The sequence below is a fragment of the Mya arenaria genome, chromosome 17, assembly GCF_026914265.1.
Source record: "Mya arenaria isolate MELC-2E11 chromosome 17, ASM2691426v1".
Lineage (NCBI taxonomy): Eukaryota > Metazoa > Mollusca > Bivalvia > Myida > Myidae > Mya > Mya arenaria.
In genome coordinates this window covers 20,828,841-20,850,442 of record NC_069138.1, presented here as the reverse complement: position 1 = coordinate 20,850,442, position 21,602 = coordinate 20,828,841, and the positions used below count along the sequence as shown (strand labels likewise).

The 21,602-nt window shown below is 31.6% G+C and overlaps 1 protein-coding gene across 3 annotated transcripts in view; it reads left to right on the top strand.

Moving 5' to 3' along the window:
- Positions 1–21,202, top strand: part of LOC128223758 (uncharacterized) — a 115,201-nt gene extending 93,999 nt beyond the window's left edge. For all 3 annotated transcript variants that reach the window (XM_052933124.1, XM_052933126.1, XM_052933127.1), the window contains 7 exons: positions 9,398–9,421; positions 10,163–10,186; positions 11,152–11,178; positions 12,129–12,155; positions 14,703–14,915; positions 17,036–17,323; positions 17,806–21,202. In XM_052933124.1, coding sequence (XP_052789084.1) covers positions 9,398–9,421; positions 10,163–10,186; positions 11,152–11,178; positions 12,129–12,155; positions 14,703–14,915; positions 17,036–17,323; positions 17,806–18,008 — 806 coding nt within the window. In that variant the 3' untranslated portion in view covers positions 18,009–21,202. The remainder of the gene's footprint in view (positions 1–9,397; positions 9,422–10,162; positions 10,187–11,151; positions 11,179–12,128; positions 12,156–14,702; positions 14,916–17,035; positions 17,324–17,805) is intronic.
- The last annotated feature ends 400 nt before the right edge of the window (positions 21,203–21,602 follow it).

Here is a 21,602-nt window from a genome sequence, read left to right as displayed (position 1 = left end):
TTGATGACGCGACCTACCTAAATAAGGCTTAAGAAAAATAATTTTAATATTGAATTAACACATTAGACTCACTTTCAAAATATTCTGGTCTAAACCTCAAGTCAATGATTATAAAAGAGTGGGTACATTAAAAACACAACATTGAAATCGTGCAAAACATATCTTTTATTTGGACTTCAGACTGTTCCACAGCTTTAGGTATAACTTTTTATAATACTACACAAAATATCAATAGACGAGCATATTTATTAAACAGATCGAAGAATTCCATAAAACAATTAGCGACCATTTGCTTGTTTTGCACCCACATCGACTCCCTTACCAGTTTATTACTCTCTTAGCAACCAATCCCTTCCTCAGCTACAAGTCACAATCTTAGCAACCTAATAATTCCTGAGCATCTCTCTACCTACTTGCATAGTAATCAATAACTTCCTTTGTAACCACTGACTTTCTTATCATAAATGACTACCTTGGCAAACAGAAAATGTTCAGAGCACTTTCATTCATCCTTAGTTTTTAATGACTTCCTTAGCAAACAATGACTTTCTAAGCATCCAATTACTTCCCAAGCAACAAATGACTTCTTTACAACTACCTGCATTCAAAGCATTCAATGACCTTCTTAGAAACTAAAGGCTTCCTTGGCAACAATTGACTTTCATATACTTTAGGTACAGATGACTTTCTTCACATCCACTGCCTTTTTTAAATACAAATGACAAACTTAGCCACATCCTGTATTCACATCATATTTTTTAGCAACCATTGATTAGCAAGCCAGGACTACTTTAGCAGTCAGATAATTCCCAAGCATGTTCTTTTTTTCTTAGGAACCACTGACTTCCTTAGCAACTACTTCATTCGAAGTGACAACCGAGATTCATAGAAACCAATGACTTCCATAGCAATCTTTGACTTCCTTATCAACAAATGACTTCCGTAGCAACCACTAGCTTTCTCAGCTGTTATTTACATCGTGGCATCTACCTACATCAAAAGCAAGAACGCCCTAAGGAAAAACTGACCTTTCACCAACAACCTAAATCAATGGCAGCACATGAATACATTAGGAACTAATGTCTTCCTTAACCACCAATGACTTTCTTAAAAAAACTTTCGCAACTCATACATAGCAACCAGTGATTACCGTTTCAACCACTAACTTAAGAAGCAAACATTGACTACCTAAGAAACCGATTTAATCCTAAGCAACCAAATTTCACTCAGCAGCTAACTACATACATAGCAACCTCCGACTTCCAAAACAACATTCTGATTACATTTTCATCATATACATTTTATCTTGGAACAACAAGCTGACAACTATATAACTTTCCTTGAAATATTATACTATGACCAGCCTTCTTATCCATCCTCAAATTCCCTTCGAACACATACTTTCTTAGCAAAAACCCTTTAAATAACCACATTTTAAACAAGTGAGCGATATACGTCCATAGTTGCCATTTTGTTGTAATACACCAGTCGCAGTATTTAGCTTTTTATCCTGTCACATGCATAACAATCGGTCCAATAACAAAGTTTGAATGTTAGTTTATTAGGATAGTAGACCACGTGATGTTTATCTACACTCGGTTGAATATGTGACCGCGAAAACTTTTTTCTACACTAAAATGTCGTAACAGCACAAATAATGTTTCATTATCGTATCTATAGTCCGCCAACAATCCAACTTAACAATCACACGCCCATAAAGTCCCATCAATCTGCATAATAATGACACTGGCAACAATATCGGCCAGAAAATCTACATGTTCTATTACCCGCAAATGCTGAAAACTGTGCAGCATTCAACTATAGCAAATTCCATTTCTGAGGTGAATAACAAAATCTCAATGACAACAGAAAAAAATGAATTATCTCTTTACCGGTACAGTTCTGAACATCCAACACTATCAACATGAATTAAATCCATTTGAAATGTGGCAATTGTTTGTAAACACTCGGGATCTTGAACCATGACCTGTGAACTGTAGTCTGCGACTTGCGGAATAATTGTTACATCGTCAGATAATGTTTGGAAATTGATCCATGCGTATGCAGTTTTAAAATCTATTTTATGTTTTGAATTTATATTGATTTATTAAAATTATTTTGATTATGAGCGTATTGAAAAAAGCTGAACAGTTTTAATAACTAATTTTGGGGCGAATGGACATAGATACCGATTGTGCCGACGTCAAAAAAACAGTTGCCCCACCCCCCTTAATTTTAAAGATACTTAATGATTTTAAGGTTATTAGTAGTGTTTAATTAAACAAAGTAACAGAATAAATAGCCTTTGGCTCACTCGGATTTTTTCCGCCTTGCCATATAAACTCCCTCCATCCTAGCCACTAACCTAGTATTCTCGATATAATCGATCCCAGGTTAAAAACCGATACAGTATAATTAAACACACACTTTCAACGTTCTAGACGTATTGTTCTGATTTGTAATGATAAATTCGTCAAAGGTCAATGAACTTGAGTTACCTTGAGCTCGTTATGTTGAGCGTGTACTTAATATGGCATTATTCGCATTGTATTTGAAAAACTGCTGCAAGATCAGGAATTAAGTTGCAGGTGCATACTATTTGACACTATAAACAATTTGTTGTAGTTTAATTGTAATTATATTTTGTTTAAGAAATATATTTACGATTTTTTTTTTGAGACCAGGAGTCTACTTTAAGACAAAACGTTTTAAATAAACTGCTTATCTATGAAGTTATCAAGTAGAAATCACGAGATATTAGTAATTTGATAGTCATGACAAACATAATTATAATCAAATTGTCGAAAGGGTCTCTTCTAAAGAAATAAAATCGATTTTCCAGATATCGATGCAAACATATATACTTCCGTTGAATATGAACTCGACTTCTTAGTACTACAAAGCATGTTGCAGTATTTTTGCAATAAGTGATTTTTAATAGGCATTCCAATAAGGAACTCTATAAGACATGTTAAATGTTTGTAATGTGTAAATATTAAAACCTTGGAATGGTAGGTATTGCTTTGGATAAACATTGGCAAATAGGAAATGCCGGCCTTCATTTGATAGTTTATAGGTTATGGGTTTTGTTAGACATGTACGTATTATGTCTTCCAGCAGCCTAATTATTTTGACAATAATATCTCGAACCATTTCTGAGTTTTAGTCAAGGTGTAAGAAACAAGCACACATGCTGACACGCACACGCACGCACGCACGCACGCACCCACGCACGCACGCACGCACGCACACACACACACACACACACACACTGCAGGTCCTATTAGGAAAACAAAATAGCTAATAATTCATCTTTGATAGTTATTTGTGCTTAAAAACGGTAATGTGACAGAAATAAAAGGTTCGTTTTACATTTTCCAACCTTCGGTTAACACTGATACCGTATAAGGCATTTCTTTCGCTGGTTTTTGATTCATGCAATTGTATGTTTCTTTTGTGAAATCCGCATTTTTTTAAGTGAACAAAGTTACACTGCAAAAATTAAATGAATAGCAGTAATTTATGAGGAAGCAACAATTAAACACAGTCAGGCAAAACATCTGTCCACGTGTTTTCCACAGTAAACCTACCAAACCTTTTGATAAACAAGATACGAACAAAAACGTTTAATTTACGTGGTTTCAGGTTTTCAGATAATCTTATCTAAAACAACTCTTTTCAACAACAATTTTTTTGGAAAGTTGGCTAAGTTTAATAAGAAAGATTCGCAAAAAAATATTTTTGCCGTTATATATTTAATTTATATTTAGAATTGCTTAATTTACTAGATTTAAATTGATTAATAGTAGACTATATATATATATGATAAAATAAACAACGATAAACAAGGTATGAATGTTCCCCTTTTTTCAATAGTCAATAATAAGTGTTAAGCAATTGAAAGCATAATTATGCTTTTCTTTTAAAGTAATCTTATAAAATACATAAACCTATGCTTAGAACATGTCTGTTTTTGTTGTTGTTTTCCTTGAAAAACATCCTAAATGTTTAATTAATTATATTACAATGTTTAAAAGGTTTATGTACTGAGTTGTTCGAAACGCTTCTAAAAATAATTAATGACCACATAACAAACATTTATATATCTCAATTTGTATAAAAAGTTAATCGTTACATTTGATTTTATTAAGCTCCTACAATGTATATGAAATCAATTGGAATAAAGTAAACAATAACATTTAGCCAATCGACCAGCCTGATGTTAAACGACGAATCCAAATCGAATGATTAACTCCATGTTGGTGAGGTTAAAATAAATGTGTATCTTGGAGGGATACCATCAAAAACCTAAGCAAATGATATTCACATGTAAATATGACCGTTGTATCAATTCACCCATTTATTCCAAACAGGAAGTTATATATCCGAGTTTAAATGTTTATTAGCGAGAAAGTCACCCAATTCTTAACAATGTAATTGCTGGCCGTTTTGTGTAAAAAATAGCACGTATTGGGGCCAGATTTTTTTAATTATATTTCAAGCAAATTTGCTACTTTCACATCAGCTGGAAGCTTAATATTTGCTTTTAAATGTTGAATAAGGAAAAATAACCTAATTCTCAACAAAGTTATTGCATGTTCTGTGGGTGTACATGAGTGAAGAGTTTGGCGCCAAAATGTGTTTGCGACATTTATAAAAAAAACATATAAGCTCAGGACAACAGAATGAATACGTCTGTCACCTTTAAAGACTAATACAGGGTGTGTAATAATAAATATAATACATTTCACAAACAGAAATGGCATTTCAATGAAAGTAATCGCCAAGCAAACTACCGTTTTTTCTGACGTTCTGCAGTCCACACTGAATCCTTTGTTGAAACCCCTTCCGAGTTAATCACATTTAAAATTAATCAAATCGTATAGCTCATGTATGATTTTTTTTTTACTGCCTATTTTTTCAATATTCTGATTTTTTTCTGTTCCAATATCTCGCACACTTTCCGGCATATTTCAAAAAGAGTGGCACAACCACGCTACCCACTACATAATATACCACTGCACGAACACCCCGTACATTCCAGCCAATGTTCTTACGCCAAACGACAAATAACTCAAGAAGGCGGGAATTCGGCTGTTTTGAAACGGTAAAAAAAATGCTAAACTTGGCTGCTTGTATAAACATTAACTAACATGTCGTATTCGGGATTTTCTGAATTTATAACACAATGGTTTCCTAAGTATTAATTTGCATTTAATGTAGATACAATTTACTCGTTCAGTAGGTTTAGGCCACTGAGTATTTATATACATAACCATGAACAGTCATTTTAATTTAAAGGAGTGTCTGCCCTTCCATAAAAATAACATGATAAAAGTCAACAGGTTACTTCGTAAACAATACTTATTTCATGTTTTTAAAGGTACACCAAATCTAAGCATAATCAAAGAATAAACTGTTGTATAAAAATACACTTTAAAAGTATGTTGTCTTTAATATTGAGTTGAATTTACTGTCGTAGATGTTCACTTAATGTGTATTCTTCTATCTATGCATAGCTATTTCCATACCGTAAACACTGAAAAAGATGTCAAAAGTATATTATCTGTTATACTGTCGGCTTCATAGTTTATATCAGCGTTGTTGTTGGGCACTCTCTTCTTCTCCATGAACTGCAATTTATGCGTTTTAAGGTAATATCTAATACCACCGTCAAATTACATTTGCATAAAACCCTTAAGATAATCGGTTTAGTGCATCACAATAATGCGTTGTAGTAAAATAAAGAAGCAAACCTTCGACTATTAAATAATCACTTTGTGTTGTTATTGTTTATTTTTGTTTTATTTGTTCTTGGGGGGGGGGGGGGTGAGAACTTTCTACAAAATGAAAGAAACAATACTTGTTTGAAGTACAACATTGAAGCCAAAAATAAACAGTTACTATAACAGAGTGCAACACATATTCCAGAAGTATAAAGGTTAACATAATAATTATTATGACGAATAATTTTGAACCTGGTATTTCATTTAAAAAGGCTTAGTTTATTAGCAGAATCAATAAATTTGTTTCCATATCAATGATGCAGGAAGAGCAATTTTAGCAACATGACACACGTTGTTAATGAATACATGCCATTATTCACCTTCCAACGATTTTAGCTTATTAGTAAGAACTATATCCAACAATTGGCCTTTACTATATAAAACTATCAGTGACCTTATTTAAACAATTCCACTCTTAAAGTTGATTTGTTTGCGTGTTAGATCAATAATCCTTTACATTGATTAATAATGAATTTGTGTCTTGTATTTTGCAATCGGATGTAACTCAATTATATAACATAATCCACAGGTAGCCATGTCTATTAAGTGAGTCTCGTAAAACTAAAGTCTATTACTGTCACTTCTCAATTGTTTTTAAACGTCGATTTTCATGTTGTAGACTAAGTTTAATATTGAATTCACCTCTTTCTTAAACACTTCTAACGCTACTATATTTTGACAAAGTATTCACTCCAGAATCACTTAACAAAATGTATGTTCAATTCAATTCAATTTAATTCAATTCAATTCAATTACTTCATTTTATTAAAGAAAACCTTACAGTATTCCTTTCTCACCCATACTGTAAATAGAATTACCCAACAGTAACATTTTATAAAATCATGTCACAATAACGAGGGAAAAGATCAACTACTTGAAATCACTTTAAAACTTTATTTTGAAACACTTATGACAACTATACATTAATAACTTAACTCTTTCTAAAATGTTGATTTACTGTTTACGGGACTTGCCGACACAATACAAACTTTAACAAGATCAACAATTTCCATGTATATTTTTATGCGATGACCTGCGATTCGAACATATCCGAAGATGTTAAGGTCATCGGATGATAACCGCAATTGCCGAAAGGCACTTCAGTAAATGAATGGAATGGAAGTTGAGTTGTAAATATACATATAAACAGGTGTACGGATGCATGTACTTCGTTTTATGCACTAGGCCATCCAAGTGCACAAACATAATAAAATAGTGTTAACGATTACTAAAACGATTTTAAAAGACAAAAGATACACAATGAAGCATCTTATATAATCGTTATTTTAACAAAAACGATGACTAAAGAGGTTAAAGTTAGGAATCTGATAGATTATTAATAAGGCCTTATATACTTGAGTTAGTAGTGACAATATCGTTTCGCTTATTTAAACTGTTCTTATCCTATTTCACCGATTTTAAGCGATTTCATCAATGAATAAAAAATGAGATCTTTGTTGATTTTTCAGTGTAAATATTTATTCTTAAAGCTACAAAATAAAACTCAGTAGCAAAAAGTTTAAACATTAACCAGGTTAAATGGCACTGGGTAAACGCCAAAGACATAGAACATAAATCACAAACAAGAAACATGGAAGAACAACACAAACAGCACAGTGCATACATACTATATATAAAAGGATTGTTAGGTACGCCTTGGAACGGTCAGTAAAATGTGAATTACTGGGGGGTTAAACCAGTTTAAGTGCACAAACCAAACTGTTATCCCAACAATCCTAAATAAAGATAAAACGTAAAAGGGTAAATCTTATCAAAGTAAGTGCGCATTTTATTTTACGAGTGTCTTAGATTTCTTTATAATCACGAGTGAAATAAATTACAATCTTACACTGAAATGATTTTTTCTGTTTCTGTTATGCCTGTTTTAGGAGTTTAATTGGTATTTTAATGTAAAAAAAATCGCCCCTTTTGAAAAGAGTGTTATTTACGCCTCTGCTTGTAGGACGCCCCTCACATAAAGTTTTGCGCTGTCATTTTCTATTTCCGGTTCGTGGAAAAATGGTTATCCAAGTGTTTTTTTGTACTTTATCATTTACTTGTATTTCAGGACAAACAATTGATGAACATTCATGGACAAATTTCATTATTGCATCTATATTCTAAATAATTTTAGTTACTGCATGAAAGCACTTTTAAATTGAGCAGGGAACGAATACATGACAAAATTGCTTCACTCATCGTAAATTACTAAATTTGAACTTATAAGGTCGAACGTGATGACAAAGCAATAGCAGATTAGCATTTTCAAACTTTTCGAGGTTGTTTCGTGAACCAGGAGTATCAATCATTCATCAAAGACCATGTTATGTTGTTGACAAATATTTAGGCTTTTGGGTATATGACATAATGAATTATTCTAGTGTATGTTTTGTGTATTTTCTTGAAAGGTTGTATTTCAAAGTTTTAAAAGACATTTGACATATGATGTAACATCGAGTAAATGTTCGATGTTTTAAGATTGGTCAAAGGGAAATAACTTCAATGGATTTAAAAAGTTGTAGTTGATATTCATTTCATAGTTTGCAGTTAAAATATCAAATTGATATTTTCATTTTCACTGTTGTTATTTCATCTTATAAAACTTTATTTTTCACAGAAAACATGAACAAATCGATCAATTTTCATTAAAAGGTCTTAATGATTGTTTCTATTATCTCGCCGGCCGCTTTAAACACGTTTAGCGCTTTGATTCAGTTCCGTTCTTATTTGTCTCTTTATTTATTATTGGATTTCCTTTATTCATACATTTTTACTTATATGTTATAATTGATGATATCTATAGTAGCAATAATCAGTTGATATCAGTCACATTAAAAAGTATTTTTTATAATACTGATATCATAAATATTATTGAAATGCTAACAAACAGTAATGGATACTATATTTATAACCACTCAATATGGATTAGTATGATGTAAGTATTTGTAAGACATAATTTTGCATTAGTAACTACTGTTTAACTCATTTACATTTAATTGAACACCCCTACTCTCGACATTATAGACTAAAGTGCACACGTTAAGTATATACGTGTTCAAATCATAAGATCAAAGTGTGATTGTTCAGGAACGAGGAGGCACAGACAATTAGATATTATTAGACATATTTAATGCCTTCCTCCAGAAATAATAGTGATAATTTGTGCGCCCTCAGCAATTAAGACTGCGTGATTGGAAAGTGAAAACTTTGAACCTCCAGTGACTTTACATTTTACTGACCGTTCCAAGGCGGTACCTAACAACTCTTGATAAACATACCTAGTTGTTTATATATAAAGTATGCATGCACTGTGCTGTTTGTGGAGTTTTGTGCTGTTCTACCATGTTTCTTGTTTGGGATGTTATGTTCTATGTCTTTGGCGTCTAGTCATTGCCATTAAACCTGGTTTATGTTTAAACTCTTTGCTACTGAGCTTGTTTCTGTAGCGTTTCGCATACATATTATGCGGATGAGATTGTTTTGTTTTGATTTTGCATAACGTTATGAGTAGTGTAGGTTATCAAAAAAAATAAAGCTTTATTGAGTTGCGTGTCTTTTTACAAAACTGTTTTGGAATTCCTTTTCAATGCACTATATGTTCTATGTTTCAGCTATGAGCCCGTTTGGTAAAATATGTAAGTAAAACAAAACAAGTGATGTTACTCACATTTCTTACATATACTTTTTAATACTGATGTAATAAAGGCAAACGAATGATAATAGTTTGTATATTGGTAACCATTAAATATTGATTGGAATGGTTTGTGTACTTATTATTCCGTAATTCCGTCCCCGTTACTTACGTTCATATCATTTTCATTAAATTTCACATATGCAAACTTACCATTATAGAATGAAGTGGACACGCTGAGTTCACACAATTTAAAAACAACAACATTACCCAAACGTTGAATATTTAGGAAAGACGGGCAAAATGGTCAGAAATTACTGAAATAAGTAGAATAGGTCTAAATACAACTCACGGGGTGGCAACCATTGATGCCTATTATTCAATCGAACAACAAATCCTTAAGCATCGTTTAAGTATTTTGTTTTCAAACAATGTTAATGGCAAGTCTGTCTAACGTGAGTATAAATAACGAAAATACAGATGAATGAAGAATTGTACTCATTAAATACATGTCTCAACAACAAGTAAAGCCTGTGCTGAAGGCTAGTCAAAACTTTCATAATGCTGAAGGTATCTTTAAACGTTTGTTTTTTGTTGAAACGTTGCATTTTGTTATGAGTATGAGAAGTATATCCAATGGTTGTTAGTTATTAAAAAATAAAGTTTCATAGAGTTGTGTATATTTTTACCATACACTTATTGGAATTCATTCGAACATCGATTCACTGATATTTCTTTCTTTCAGTTCGGGCGCTGTTTCAAAAAGACAGTAAGTAAAACATTAACATGGGATTTAAGTCACATTCTTCAAGTTAACTTTATAGTTCTGATTTAATTAAAATATCAAATAAATGCAAACAAGTAGTAAAATAAAGCATAATAATACCAATCCATTGACGAACATATGATAGGAGGACACAGTTGATGTCTTCGTTTGAAAGGGAAATAAATAATATTATTTTCTATATGATTAAATGAACCCCCCAAACTTGATACAAATTTTGTTTAATTAGCTTGAACCACTATCGATGATGTTCTCGGTAGGAAATAAAGAAATACATATATTCTTGAGAAATGTAAAAAGGACACGGATGTTATCCTCAAAATCTGCTTTTACAAGCACATGTGATGTACATGTCGTCACCTTTATGCAATCACTTAATAATATGCCTTTATTTCTCTATGCCGTTACTAAGCTATTTAACTATGGAAAACAGGTATATGTAATCCATACTTGTGAAAGAGCCTCTTAAATGACCAACTGTGTAGGTCATAATAAATTGCAAAGATATATGCCTGTTGTTTTCTTGGTTAGTTCAAACTTAGCCATCAGGTGATAGTCATCGTTTATAAAATTGTTGTTTTAAAACAATGTTGATAACCTTACTATCCAGTGTTAGTGTCAATAGTGATACAAATAAATCAAGAATTGCAACTATCATTACTAGAGCCCCGTGAAGCGAAACGCCAAACGAATTCGTCAGGTAAAATGAAGCTTTTTTTCAAGTATTTAAAGCAGAGCTATGGGAAAGTGTTAACTTTCATATTGATATACGAGTTTTATACGGGGGATCTTATTTGAATTTGCATATCGATATGCGAATTATACACGTTTGTTTTAGGTTATCCGAAAATACAATTAGGTACAATTGTGTTTTATCGTAAAGTAGTGGCTTTTTGTACAGTGCGATATTTGAATTATTTTATCGATACAACTTTATTTCTATGTTTCAGTTCACGATGTGTTTCGTTGGGCAGAACGTAAGTTACACAGTGAAGATGATATAGGTCTCTTTCCTTAAGTAAACTTCATATATACCAATTAAATTCAAATTTTAAAAGAATATATCTTTATAAACATTCAATATGGGGTGTTTTGATGTATTTCTTTTATTTTTTTGTCATTTAGTATTTGTCACTAATCCTTATCTCATCATCATAAAATTAAACATCTCCGCGCTAGACATTATAGAATGAAGAGGACATGCTGAATAAACAAATATCTAAAACTTATGTCAAAGTGTGAAATTTAGAAACAAGGGCAATAATGATAGACATTATAAACTGAGTTCCATAACTCTTATCAATATCTGAAAGGCCTTATTTTCAAGGTTTTTATTCTGTTTATTTTTAAATGCGTTCTTTGTTTGTTCCAAGTTTTAGTACAATACTGTGTTTTATTATGAAACTATATGATCACACAGTTTTAAACATTGTATTTGCTAAGGCAGACTGTGTGTGATGCTCATAGTTTCAAACAATAACTGCACCGTATCTTTGAAAAAAAAATGTATGAAGTACTCTGAATTGTATTCCGTCGTCTTCAAAAAGAGTTGGGATCCCTAATCATTGAAGTACTTGGGGTATACCTATTAGTATATTATTATTTGTTTTATTATTACGTTTCCTCCAGTAAATGCATACTTTGATAGGATTTATCTTTTACGTTTTTACTTTATTCAGGATTGTTGGGATAAGAGTGAGGTTGTGCACGCAAACTGGTTTAAACCCACAGTAAATTTACATTTTACTGACCGTTACAAGGCGGTACCCTAACAATCCTTGATAAACACACCTAGTTTTTATATAGTATATGAAGTATATTAGGTATTTGTAGGTTATTAAAAATAATGTTTCATCGAGTTGTGTCTCTTTTAACTACACTGTTTTGTAATTAGTTTATTGATACACTATTGTTTTCTATGTTTCAGTCCTTCAGTTGACTTCCGAAGAAGAAAGTAAGTAAAATAATGAGATATAAGTCACATGACAATATACTTTGAAACACTAATATAATTTTTCATCTGAATTGAACGCAAACCTATATTAGTAGAGGGTATAAACAATAACTAGTCAATATGTGGATTGAAGAGATAAATATATTTAATAGTATGTAATTGTGTATCGTTTTCATCTAAAATAACATTTAACTAAACATCTCCACGCTAGACGTTATAGACCGAAACGGACAAAATGAGTACACGATTATTTAAAACATAAATAAAAGAGTGATTATCCAGAAAAAAGGGCAGTGGTGATCAGACGTTTTTGAACAGACTTCGACCCTGTGAACCCAAATAGTCCAAACTATACAAACTTATGGCTTACTGGTGAAATTTGAAAAAAGGAACTTTAATTATTGGAAAGAATTGTAAACAAATAGAAAACAGAAACAATTATAACTAAGCCATGAAGACGCAAAAATGCTGAATGGATAGCCAGAATCCTTATCGTATCAGGTTCAGAAAGTAGGCTTTAAAGGTGGTACGAAATTGTTTTATAACAAAAAGTCAAATATTAGAAATCTATATATCAACTTGGTCTGCTTAAATGGTTTAGAACTTTCAGAGCTTCATAATAAATCTATAATAAAAACACTTCTTATTCCGTGTTGGTTATTTTTAAATTATATGCAATTGTATGCATTTCAACACAGGTTGACAATGTGCTGTGAATGTTAAGGTGTTGAGCAAAAATTAAAATATGATCGTCTAGATATTGCATATCTTGCTAGTGCTTAATTTTGATAGCGTGAACATCTGGATTTTTATGAAAAGTTTCGACGTTCCGTAAGTTTTAGTATTTTCCTCACATATATGTAGAATTTTAATAAAAGGCTGGCCCTTTTTAAATTTTAGAATAAAAGAAACTTAAAAAAAAGACTGAATACAATGACTCATTGGTGTTTTGCTGATGTTTAACAATAAATTGCAGCGACAGAACACAAGGTATTGATATTGAGTTGTTCATAACGCTCACAAACCATGTGACAGGATGTAAAAATATAAACAAATCTGAACCAAACATTCGGAAAATGAGGCTTTCATAATCAAAGTAAATGAAGAAAATGGATGACGTCAAACTGTTTACGGAAAATGATTGTTAGTACATTTAATAAAAACTCATTTCTGCAATGATTTCTGTTTATTTGTTTGTTTGTTGTTGTTTTTTTAAATTTTATTTAGCTGCAACCTCACCAATTATATTCGTGTTTTAGGTCTTAAAGATATCAAATCTTGCTTTTTGACAAAGGCAAACGAAACTAGCAGTTGTGTGATTTTTTTTTGTATCCTACGAGGGCTGTCCCACTAAATCGTAGACTTTGTTTTTTTTTTAAATTATACGACGCCACATATGAAAAATACTTTGCATATTATTTATTCAATATATAACAAATAAAAAAATCAAGAAAAACTGAAATGTTTTTGTTTAGTTAAGTGTTTGTACATTGTTTTTAATGTACAAGCATACCTAACCGGCACAGTCTGATAAACAAACGTTAGAAAATTCATTAGTTCTGAATAAAGTGTTCTGAGAAGATATTTGCGTCAATTTCCCCGGGAAAACGTCATATCGTATGACGACACTCGTATGTCTTTCGCGTTTACCCTGTGCTATTAAACGGGGTTTATGTTTAAACGTTTGGCTATTGAGCTTGTTTCTGTAGTTTTGCATAAAAATAAGGTTATTATGCACACGGGGTAAAAACAAAAACAGCATGACTTTGTAAAGAAAACTTATTTAAACATAAATAAAATATATTTATTAAATTCCGTCAACATTTAACGTCATTAAATTACGTCTTGCTTAAGCTAGAATATTTCAATTAAATAATATTCATATCCCTGTCCAATACTGCCAGATATGGTCTGTGTAAAACATCATAAGCAGCATTCGACCATTGCGCTTTTAGCTGATGATATTTTGTTTAAATTATAACAACTACAAAAGTCACTTTTATTGCGATACTTCTGATGTAGGACTTCAATAATTCTACTACTTGAATTGTAATATGTGCTATTTCCATTAAGAGACACATTTTATTACAAGCGATATTTAATAGTCAATACGACGCTTCGTAATCCAAAACTTTATAAACAGTCCTGAAAAGCAGATGTTTGTTTTGCTCAAGAGACATACAGACCGACTGACGACCAAACAAACGACATTTTAATTACTAAATATAAACAGAATATAAATGAATAATTATAACATTCATTTAATACATGCCTGATTCTTTTCACTGCTTATTATTTTACTATTCACGCGATCAATTATGAAGATGATATTCTCCGTCAAAACGTTGATTATATTTTGGCAAATAAACCCGCGTGTGTAACAATTTGTGACGTTATTCTGTACGTTATGATAATTATTTTTCGAAATTAAAGTTAACGTCAGTCAGCAACCCGTTTTAGGCGTTATGAATGCATTAATATACATTTGTTTTGTGTAATATAACTAAATCATAAAGCACTTATAATTACTCGTTTATATATTCCTAGTGATCGCCGCAGAAGCACGTGCAGATGCCATTGAATTGATTAATTTTAAGAAAAGGTTGAAAGTGCTTTTGGAGCTGTGTTTGTATCTTAGTCTGATACTTGAAACTTCAACATCAAAGCAAACAAGGAGAAGCCAAGAAGATAAATGTATTGTGCATATACTGCTTCTCCGATCGGGAGTTGAGTCGAATCCCGGCCCAAGGACATGGATTGGTAAGTATCCTAAATTACTTACACTGTGCACATGATGCGCGGGTTTAGGTATCTATCTCCGTTTTTTTCACTTATATCTCTTGATTGCTTGTCATTTTATGTCCAAAATCACATTGTTTAAGACAAAGATTATTACTTGCTCAATATTTAAGGGTCACTCTCGGTGTTAGCGAGTACGAAAAGTTTCATTTAGAGGTAAACAAAATTTCAGCAAAAATATTGAATAGTGCATCTCAAACACTTCTTACTTTCCATTAAGGTTATAACGCAAACGGTCGACACAACTAATGTAAACTTATTTTTTGGATGCATATCCAAATGGTTTCTCTTTACCCGTTTGATGTGTATAACGCCCAGATTGACACAGAATTGCAATAACAAAATGCAACAAAACCTAAATTGTACTCTAATTGTAGTCTTACTTTAGCGTGCATAACGTTACATACGAATTTTGCATGTCACGTGAATTTCCGAATACCTAAAATTGTATTTTGCTTTATAAACTAATAAAATGCGTTTTGTAACGAAGAGGTTTTGTTTATTTGTTTACGGAATTTAAACCAACACCGCTAAAATCAAGACAAAACGTAACGCCACCTGATCTAATACACCATGAGGACTTGGATACATCTTGTCGATATTTCAACATCTTGACAATACGTTAATATTATTATCATAAAGTTAATCAGTGGACCAGTTTGTAATTTCGTTAGTATTTCCCATACATTTCTTTTTAATTAAGAATCGTGTTGACCACGGGAATTTATCAGACGTTATATGAGACTCTATAATAGTTATATATTGACTTTGTTCACTTTTTATTTGATGCTAAGTGGCACTGGGACATTTAATAGACTTTGACAATGTAGCTTCTTAACATTACATCTCACGGGTCGTCAGTGATCATGCGTAGTTTTTTAAAATCCAAACTTGTGTTATATCGTACCCTGACTGACACTCGTTTTACAGGAAAACCTTAGATTTAAATGGGGGTGTTTGTTTATATACACTCTAAAAGAAAGGTAATATTTCTGTCTTCAGTGTGCTTTTACAGCTAGTTGGATTATGAGAAGACGCCCAATTCAACCTATTATTGTTTGCTTCCAACCTGAAGTTGAAAAATGAACGAAAACAAAAGCCAATAAAGTAATTTTGAAGAAGGTATTCTAAACCGCTAAATAGGGATGATATTGTCCGTAGTCATTGTCGTCTGCGTCATACTTCCATTTCATCTCTCGATTTAAAGCATTTGTTATCCAGACTTAAGAATCTGTTAAACAGACAATTTGTATTGGCAATACATCCTGACTGAGATCAATCAACTCCCAACTCTCACAATAAAGACAATGTTAGGGCCTAACAGACTCTTAAACGAAAGTTGGAATCAATACACGTTATATTTTATATTGTTTTTGAAATATTAAAACAAATTATGCAATACAATTAACTTAACAGAAATAGTATCATACCTTCCCACAGTAGGCTATTACTTTTTCTCGTACTGTTTAACCACTTCTTAAACAAAGTCCCCTTGACTGCAGTTGCCATATAAACCTGTAATTTTACATTGCTCTTTAAACGATATAAAGGGCTCCATCGTCTAACTCTTGATTTGATAAAGTCAGGTAATTTACATTTTTGTTGTAATCAAACTTGAATTTTAGTAATCTTTTGATTTCATTTATTCCCGAAGAACAATACCAAGAAGAGAAAGTAATTGTAAAGAATATATTTAAAACCTATACAATATAGGCAGACTGGCTACAAAGAACAAAGGTTCTACAAATATGAACAGACAAAAGGAACATTTTAAGGCAGCATGAAATAAAAACAAAGTACCTCTGTGTATGTAGATTTAGTTTGAACGGATTTAAAAGTTATTGCGTTCATATAACTTTCAACGGTCCTTATATTTTAAATGAGTTTTTCTACAATCTCAAAGTTCATGACAATCATATTTCAATCAATGTTTCAACATTTAAATAGAAAAAAAAATCAAATTACAGAGTTTAAACTTGCTCGTGTACAGTGACCTCTTAACAATCAATACGACATGAATAAATAATGCAGACAAAAATGTATGTAAGTAAATGCATATTTTTCGTATTCATATTTTTAAGCGGACGTAGATGGAAGCCGTAAGCCTTCATACCACGATTTGTGTGATCTGTCGAGTTGCATTGGTAATGGATGGAGACATTTGGGGACAAGACTGTTCTTGAAGCAAGCACAACTTGACCATATTGAACATGACCACAAAGGCATGCAAAATCAAATATATCATATGCTGCTGAAAAGTACGATGCCGCCATTGGAAGCCAGTTTGAAGGATATTTTGATGATATTAGACGCTGCTTCGACTGAATTCATGATGACAGTAGACTGGAATGATATTGCTCTTCTATTTGGTAAATATGACGATCTATTGCATATCAGACGTATTATCGAGAAGTCACCGAACCAAAATTTGTGAGGTCTCGATTCCTAGTGACCCAATATGATTCAGGTTATTCAAAAGAAAATGTGAAAATGTACCAAACAAAATTGAACATGTAATTTATCTTGCATTGAAAGCTTTCAAAATAAAAAAGTTTTCGTCCGCATGCAGATAAAATAAATTGTAAAAATAAAACTGAAATAGCATTATCTATGCTAATGATATCAGATGCATTAAATAAAACTATTGACAGACTGGCTCCAAAAGTGCATCTTTCACTACAAATAACATCCAATTTATTAAGTCATCGTTTATGTTACGGTTATGTATATTGTTATTGTTCTGTGATTATAAACCTATCGGTGTTAAATCCAAAGGCTTAGCATGTGTTCTTGTCTTTCTTTGTACGTGTTTGTGTGTGTCTACATCTTAACGAAGATAGTTTTATTTCAGCAAACAATGTTCAGGAACAACAACTGAAGCCAAGAGATGTCGCAAACCATATTTCGGCACGGATGGTCGATGTCAAAATTGCTGCATTAATAGCAGAAAACCAGGAGCTGAAAAGAATTGCCACCCTTGAACCCGGAGCACAAAAGAGAAACGCTGAGGAAGGAGAGACATCAACTGACGTGAAAAAGGTCAAACAACAGTGAACGTTATGACAACTTTAACATCGTTAGTGAGAGATGAGGAGTATGACCACGGATTAAGACGTAATGTACATGATTATAGTTGTATTTTTCATTCCATCTAGTGGCCATCAAGGTTGTTTGAGGTTTGAGATGATGGTGATAAATGGTTTAGACTGTTTTACACTGACAGCATTGTAACTAATATTGGTACTATATTGGATATAGTGTGTATTGACATAATTAGGTCATATTATCATAGGGCGTATGATCCTATGATCAATTTATCTAACGCTATATTTTTGCATGTTGAAGGAGATGTTTGGGAACCGGAGTAGTTACACTAGTTTGTAAATAGTATAAATACAATAATTGGATTCCATCTGTATTTACTAACTGGTGACATCTTCACAACGAGCGTATCTTCCTACGATTCAATGTGTCTTCCTTGTTTCTTTAATGATGTTACATGCGATATTTTGGAATCGTAATGGTAACACCCGGTTTAATCTTAATTTGCAAATGAAAAAAATCATTGAATTTCTCAAATTCGCTTAGCGCTCATTTTTCAAGAACTAACAACAAGCTGTCCTACGTTCTTTGTAAAAATGGTCGAAATATGAACATTTGTATGAGTATTCCTTAGTAAAATATGTGAGTTTGATGTCCTATAAGTCTTATATCAGGTTTAAATTTGTAATATATGCATATGCTTTTTAGCTATACACATAATCTTTGAAATGTTTGTAAAGTTTTAAAATACAGCCATATTAATTAACTGAATCCAATTTGTAAAAGAGATTTAGAAAAAACAAATATTTTAAACAATATCGTTTAATAATTTTATAGCATTATCACCAAATATTAAGAACTTATGTACAAATGCTACTAACTAATACGTTTCTTTATAAAATAGAAACATATTATCTACCGCATATCTTTGGATCATACAACTGTTCAGTATAATTGAAATGTATAATTTTCCAGATAATATCGCATTCAAAAAGATATAATAAATGGTATATTCTTCATCTAAATTTAACATATGGCGTTATATTTGGGTATGTAATAAGTAAAACATGTTTTATCTTTCATCATAAAGGTTAGCTTTTTTGTTTGTTATTTAATCAGATTTTAAATTATATGTTGTACCATATTTTTCGTTTAGTATTAAGACATTTTGTACGCTGGATATCATCTGAAGACGCGCATTAGTATTTGGAAATGACATTAACACATGTTTATTAACTAAATATCTTGAACAAGAAAAGCAAGATTACTTTATCTGATGTTCAGCTCGTGCATTTACTTTTGTGCCATGAATGTTAAACTAGTGAACTTGGGTTTTTAAACTTAGTTTACACTAGATATCCTGGGAACACACACATGCATTAGCCTTTTGAATATGACAAATGTTACAGATTTATTATTTAAATATGTTAGATTTGGCTTTTTATAAACACACGTGGATTTTTAACAGCCGCAACCTGATAAAATTACGTGGCCTTAACCAAAAATAAGCAAATTCCGGTTACCGGTATCCGAGAATACCTACTAATGCATAATGTTAGCGGTATTTTACTGATGTATATATCTTAGGTAGCATGTATGCATGTTATAGTACACTATATACTTTGTATAACGAGTTCAACTGAAGTGTCTTAAATTGATTGTAGTATTTACTTTTGACCTTCTTTATTAATATGCTAAACACGACATACTCGTAATCTCTGAATTATTTTGCCCTTTTTATGAAATAATGTATTTACTACTTTCATCTAATAACCAACGCGTTTTGATATATTTAATGAAATTTGTCTTTTTTTCAATGTGCTTAACTATTTTCTTTGATCTAACACTCGAAATTTTGAAACCGGAATGGTTACACAAGGTTTAATCTAACGTTGCAAATGATTTTTATTGAATATCTTAAACTCACCTAGCACAACAGGTTGTCCAACGTTCTTTGTAGAGATGCTCACAATATGAATATAAGCATGTGTATTTCTTAGAAAAATGTGAGAATGATTTCCTATAATTATTATACATATGGTTTAAATTTGTGGTATATGGATATAATATTTAACTGTACGAAGTCTTTAAAATGAATACAGACAATAAAGTTTCAAAATATAAACATGTTAAGAAACCTAAGCCTATATTGAAAACGATCACTAGAAAAATTATTTAAAATTTAAAACAAAATGGTTTATTAATTTTATAACTTTACCTTTTTTATTCAAAAATTAGAAACATATTATCATCTGCATAAATTTGGATCATAAACCTGTTCTGCATAATTCAAAAAATAATATCACAAATGATAAATTGTATACTTTTGTTTAAAATGAACATATGACGTTAAATTCGGGTATGTAATAAGTTAAACATTTTTACCTCTCATTTATTTTAATAGTTAGCTTTTTTCCTGTGTTATTTGAGCACATTTTAAATAATATGTTGTACCATATTTTCCGTTTAAGTGTTAAATCATTATGTACGCTGGATTTCATCTTAAGAGACGCATTAGTACTTTGCAGTTGACATTAACACATATTTATTATCTTAATATCTTAAACAATAAAAGCAAGATTACTTTATCTGGTGTGCAAGTCTTGTATCTACTTTTGTGCCGTGAATGTTCAGAAAATGTTCAATTTGTGTACTTAAGTGTTTAGACAAAGTTTACACTAGATATCTTCGGAATACACACAAAAGTACTTTGAATATGACATTTGTCACATATTTCATCATCTAAATTCGTTGAGATTTTGTTTTAATAAACAGACGTGGTTGTTTGATAGCCGGAAATAAATAAATCACGTGGCCTTAACCGAGAATAAGCAAAGTACGGTTACCGGTATCCGAGGATAACTACTAATGAAAATATTTGAGAGATTTTTACTGAATGTATGTATTTTTTGTAGCATGTATACATGTAATAATACACGATATACATTGTTTAACGATTTCAACTCCTGTCTAAAATTGATTGTAGTATTTACTTGGTAATTCTTTATTAACATTAAGAACATTATATCCTTGTTATCAGTACTTAATAGCCAACGCGTTTTGATATGCTGAATAGAATTTGATTTTTAAGAACATTGTATATTGTGTATTGAAGACATTTTATCTTCAAGTCCAAATAAACACTTTATGTCTTTGAATGTGTGTAATATGAGTTTGCTTTAATAAATACTCCAGATATTTTGTTATCATGATTTTTAAATAGCGAAGTAAAACGCCAATTTCCAGTCAAAAAGGCCGATCTAAATGCTACATTGCAACAGAACCTAGCAGCCGCTTTAAGCAATACGAAGAACACAGTGTGTAATAATATCGGCTTCTAGAATACTTCTAGCGAAAACGGTACTTCCGTTAAAATAAGACATGAGTCTCTCGGGAGTGGATATGTTCGTGCTTTTTGACAAAATTAAGGAAGAAGAAAAGGTAATATTTGCAATCCATTTAAACATTGACGTCATTTTCAATTATATGAACTTATTTTCAACCAAAACCTTTATATATACAGTATTCCTGAAAATGCTAAAGTCATTGTTCATCGTTAGCACGATGTTACCCGAGAGTGTGGTCTTGTGTTGTGGAAGAACCGTA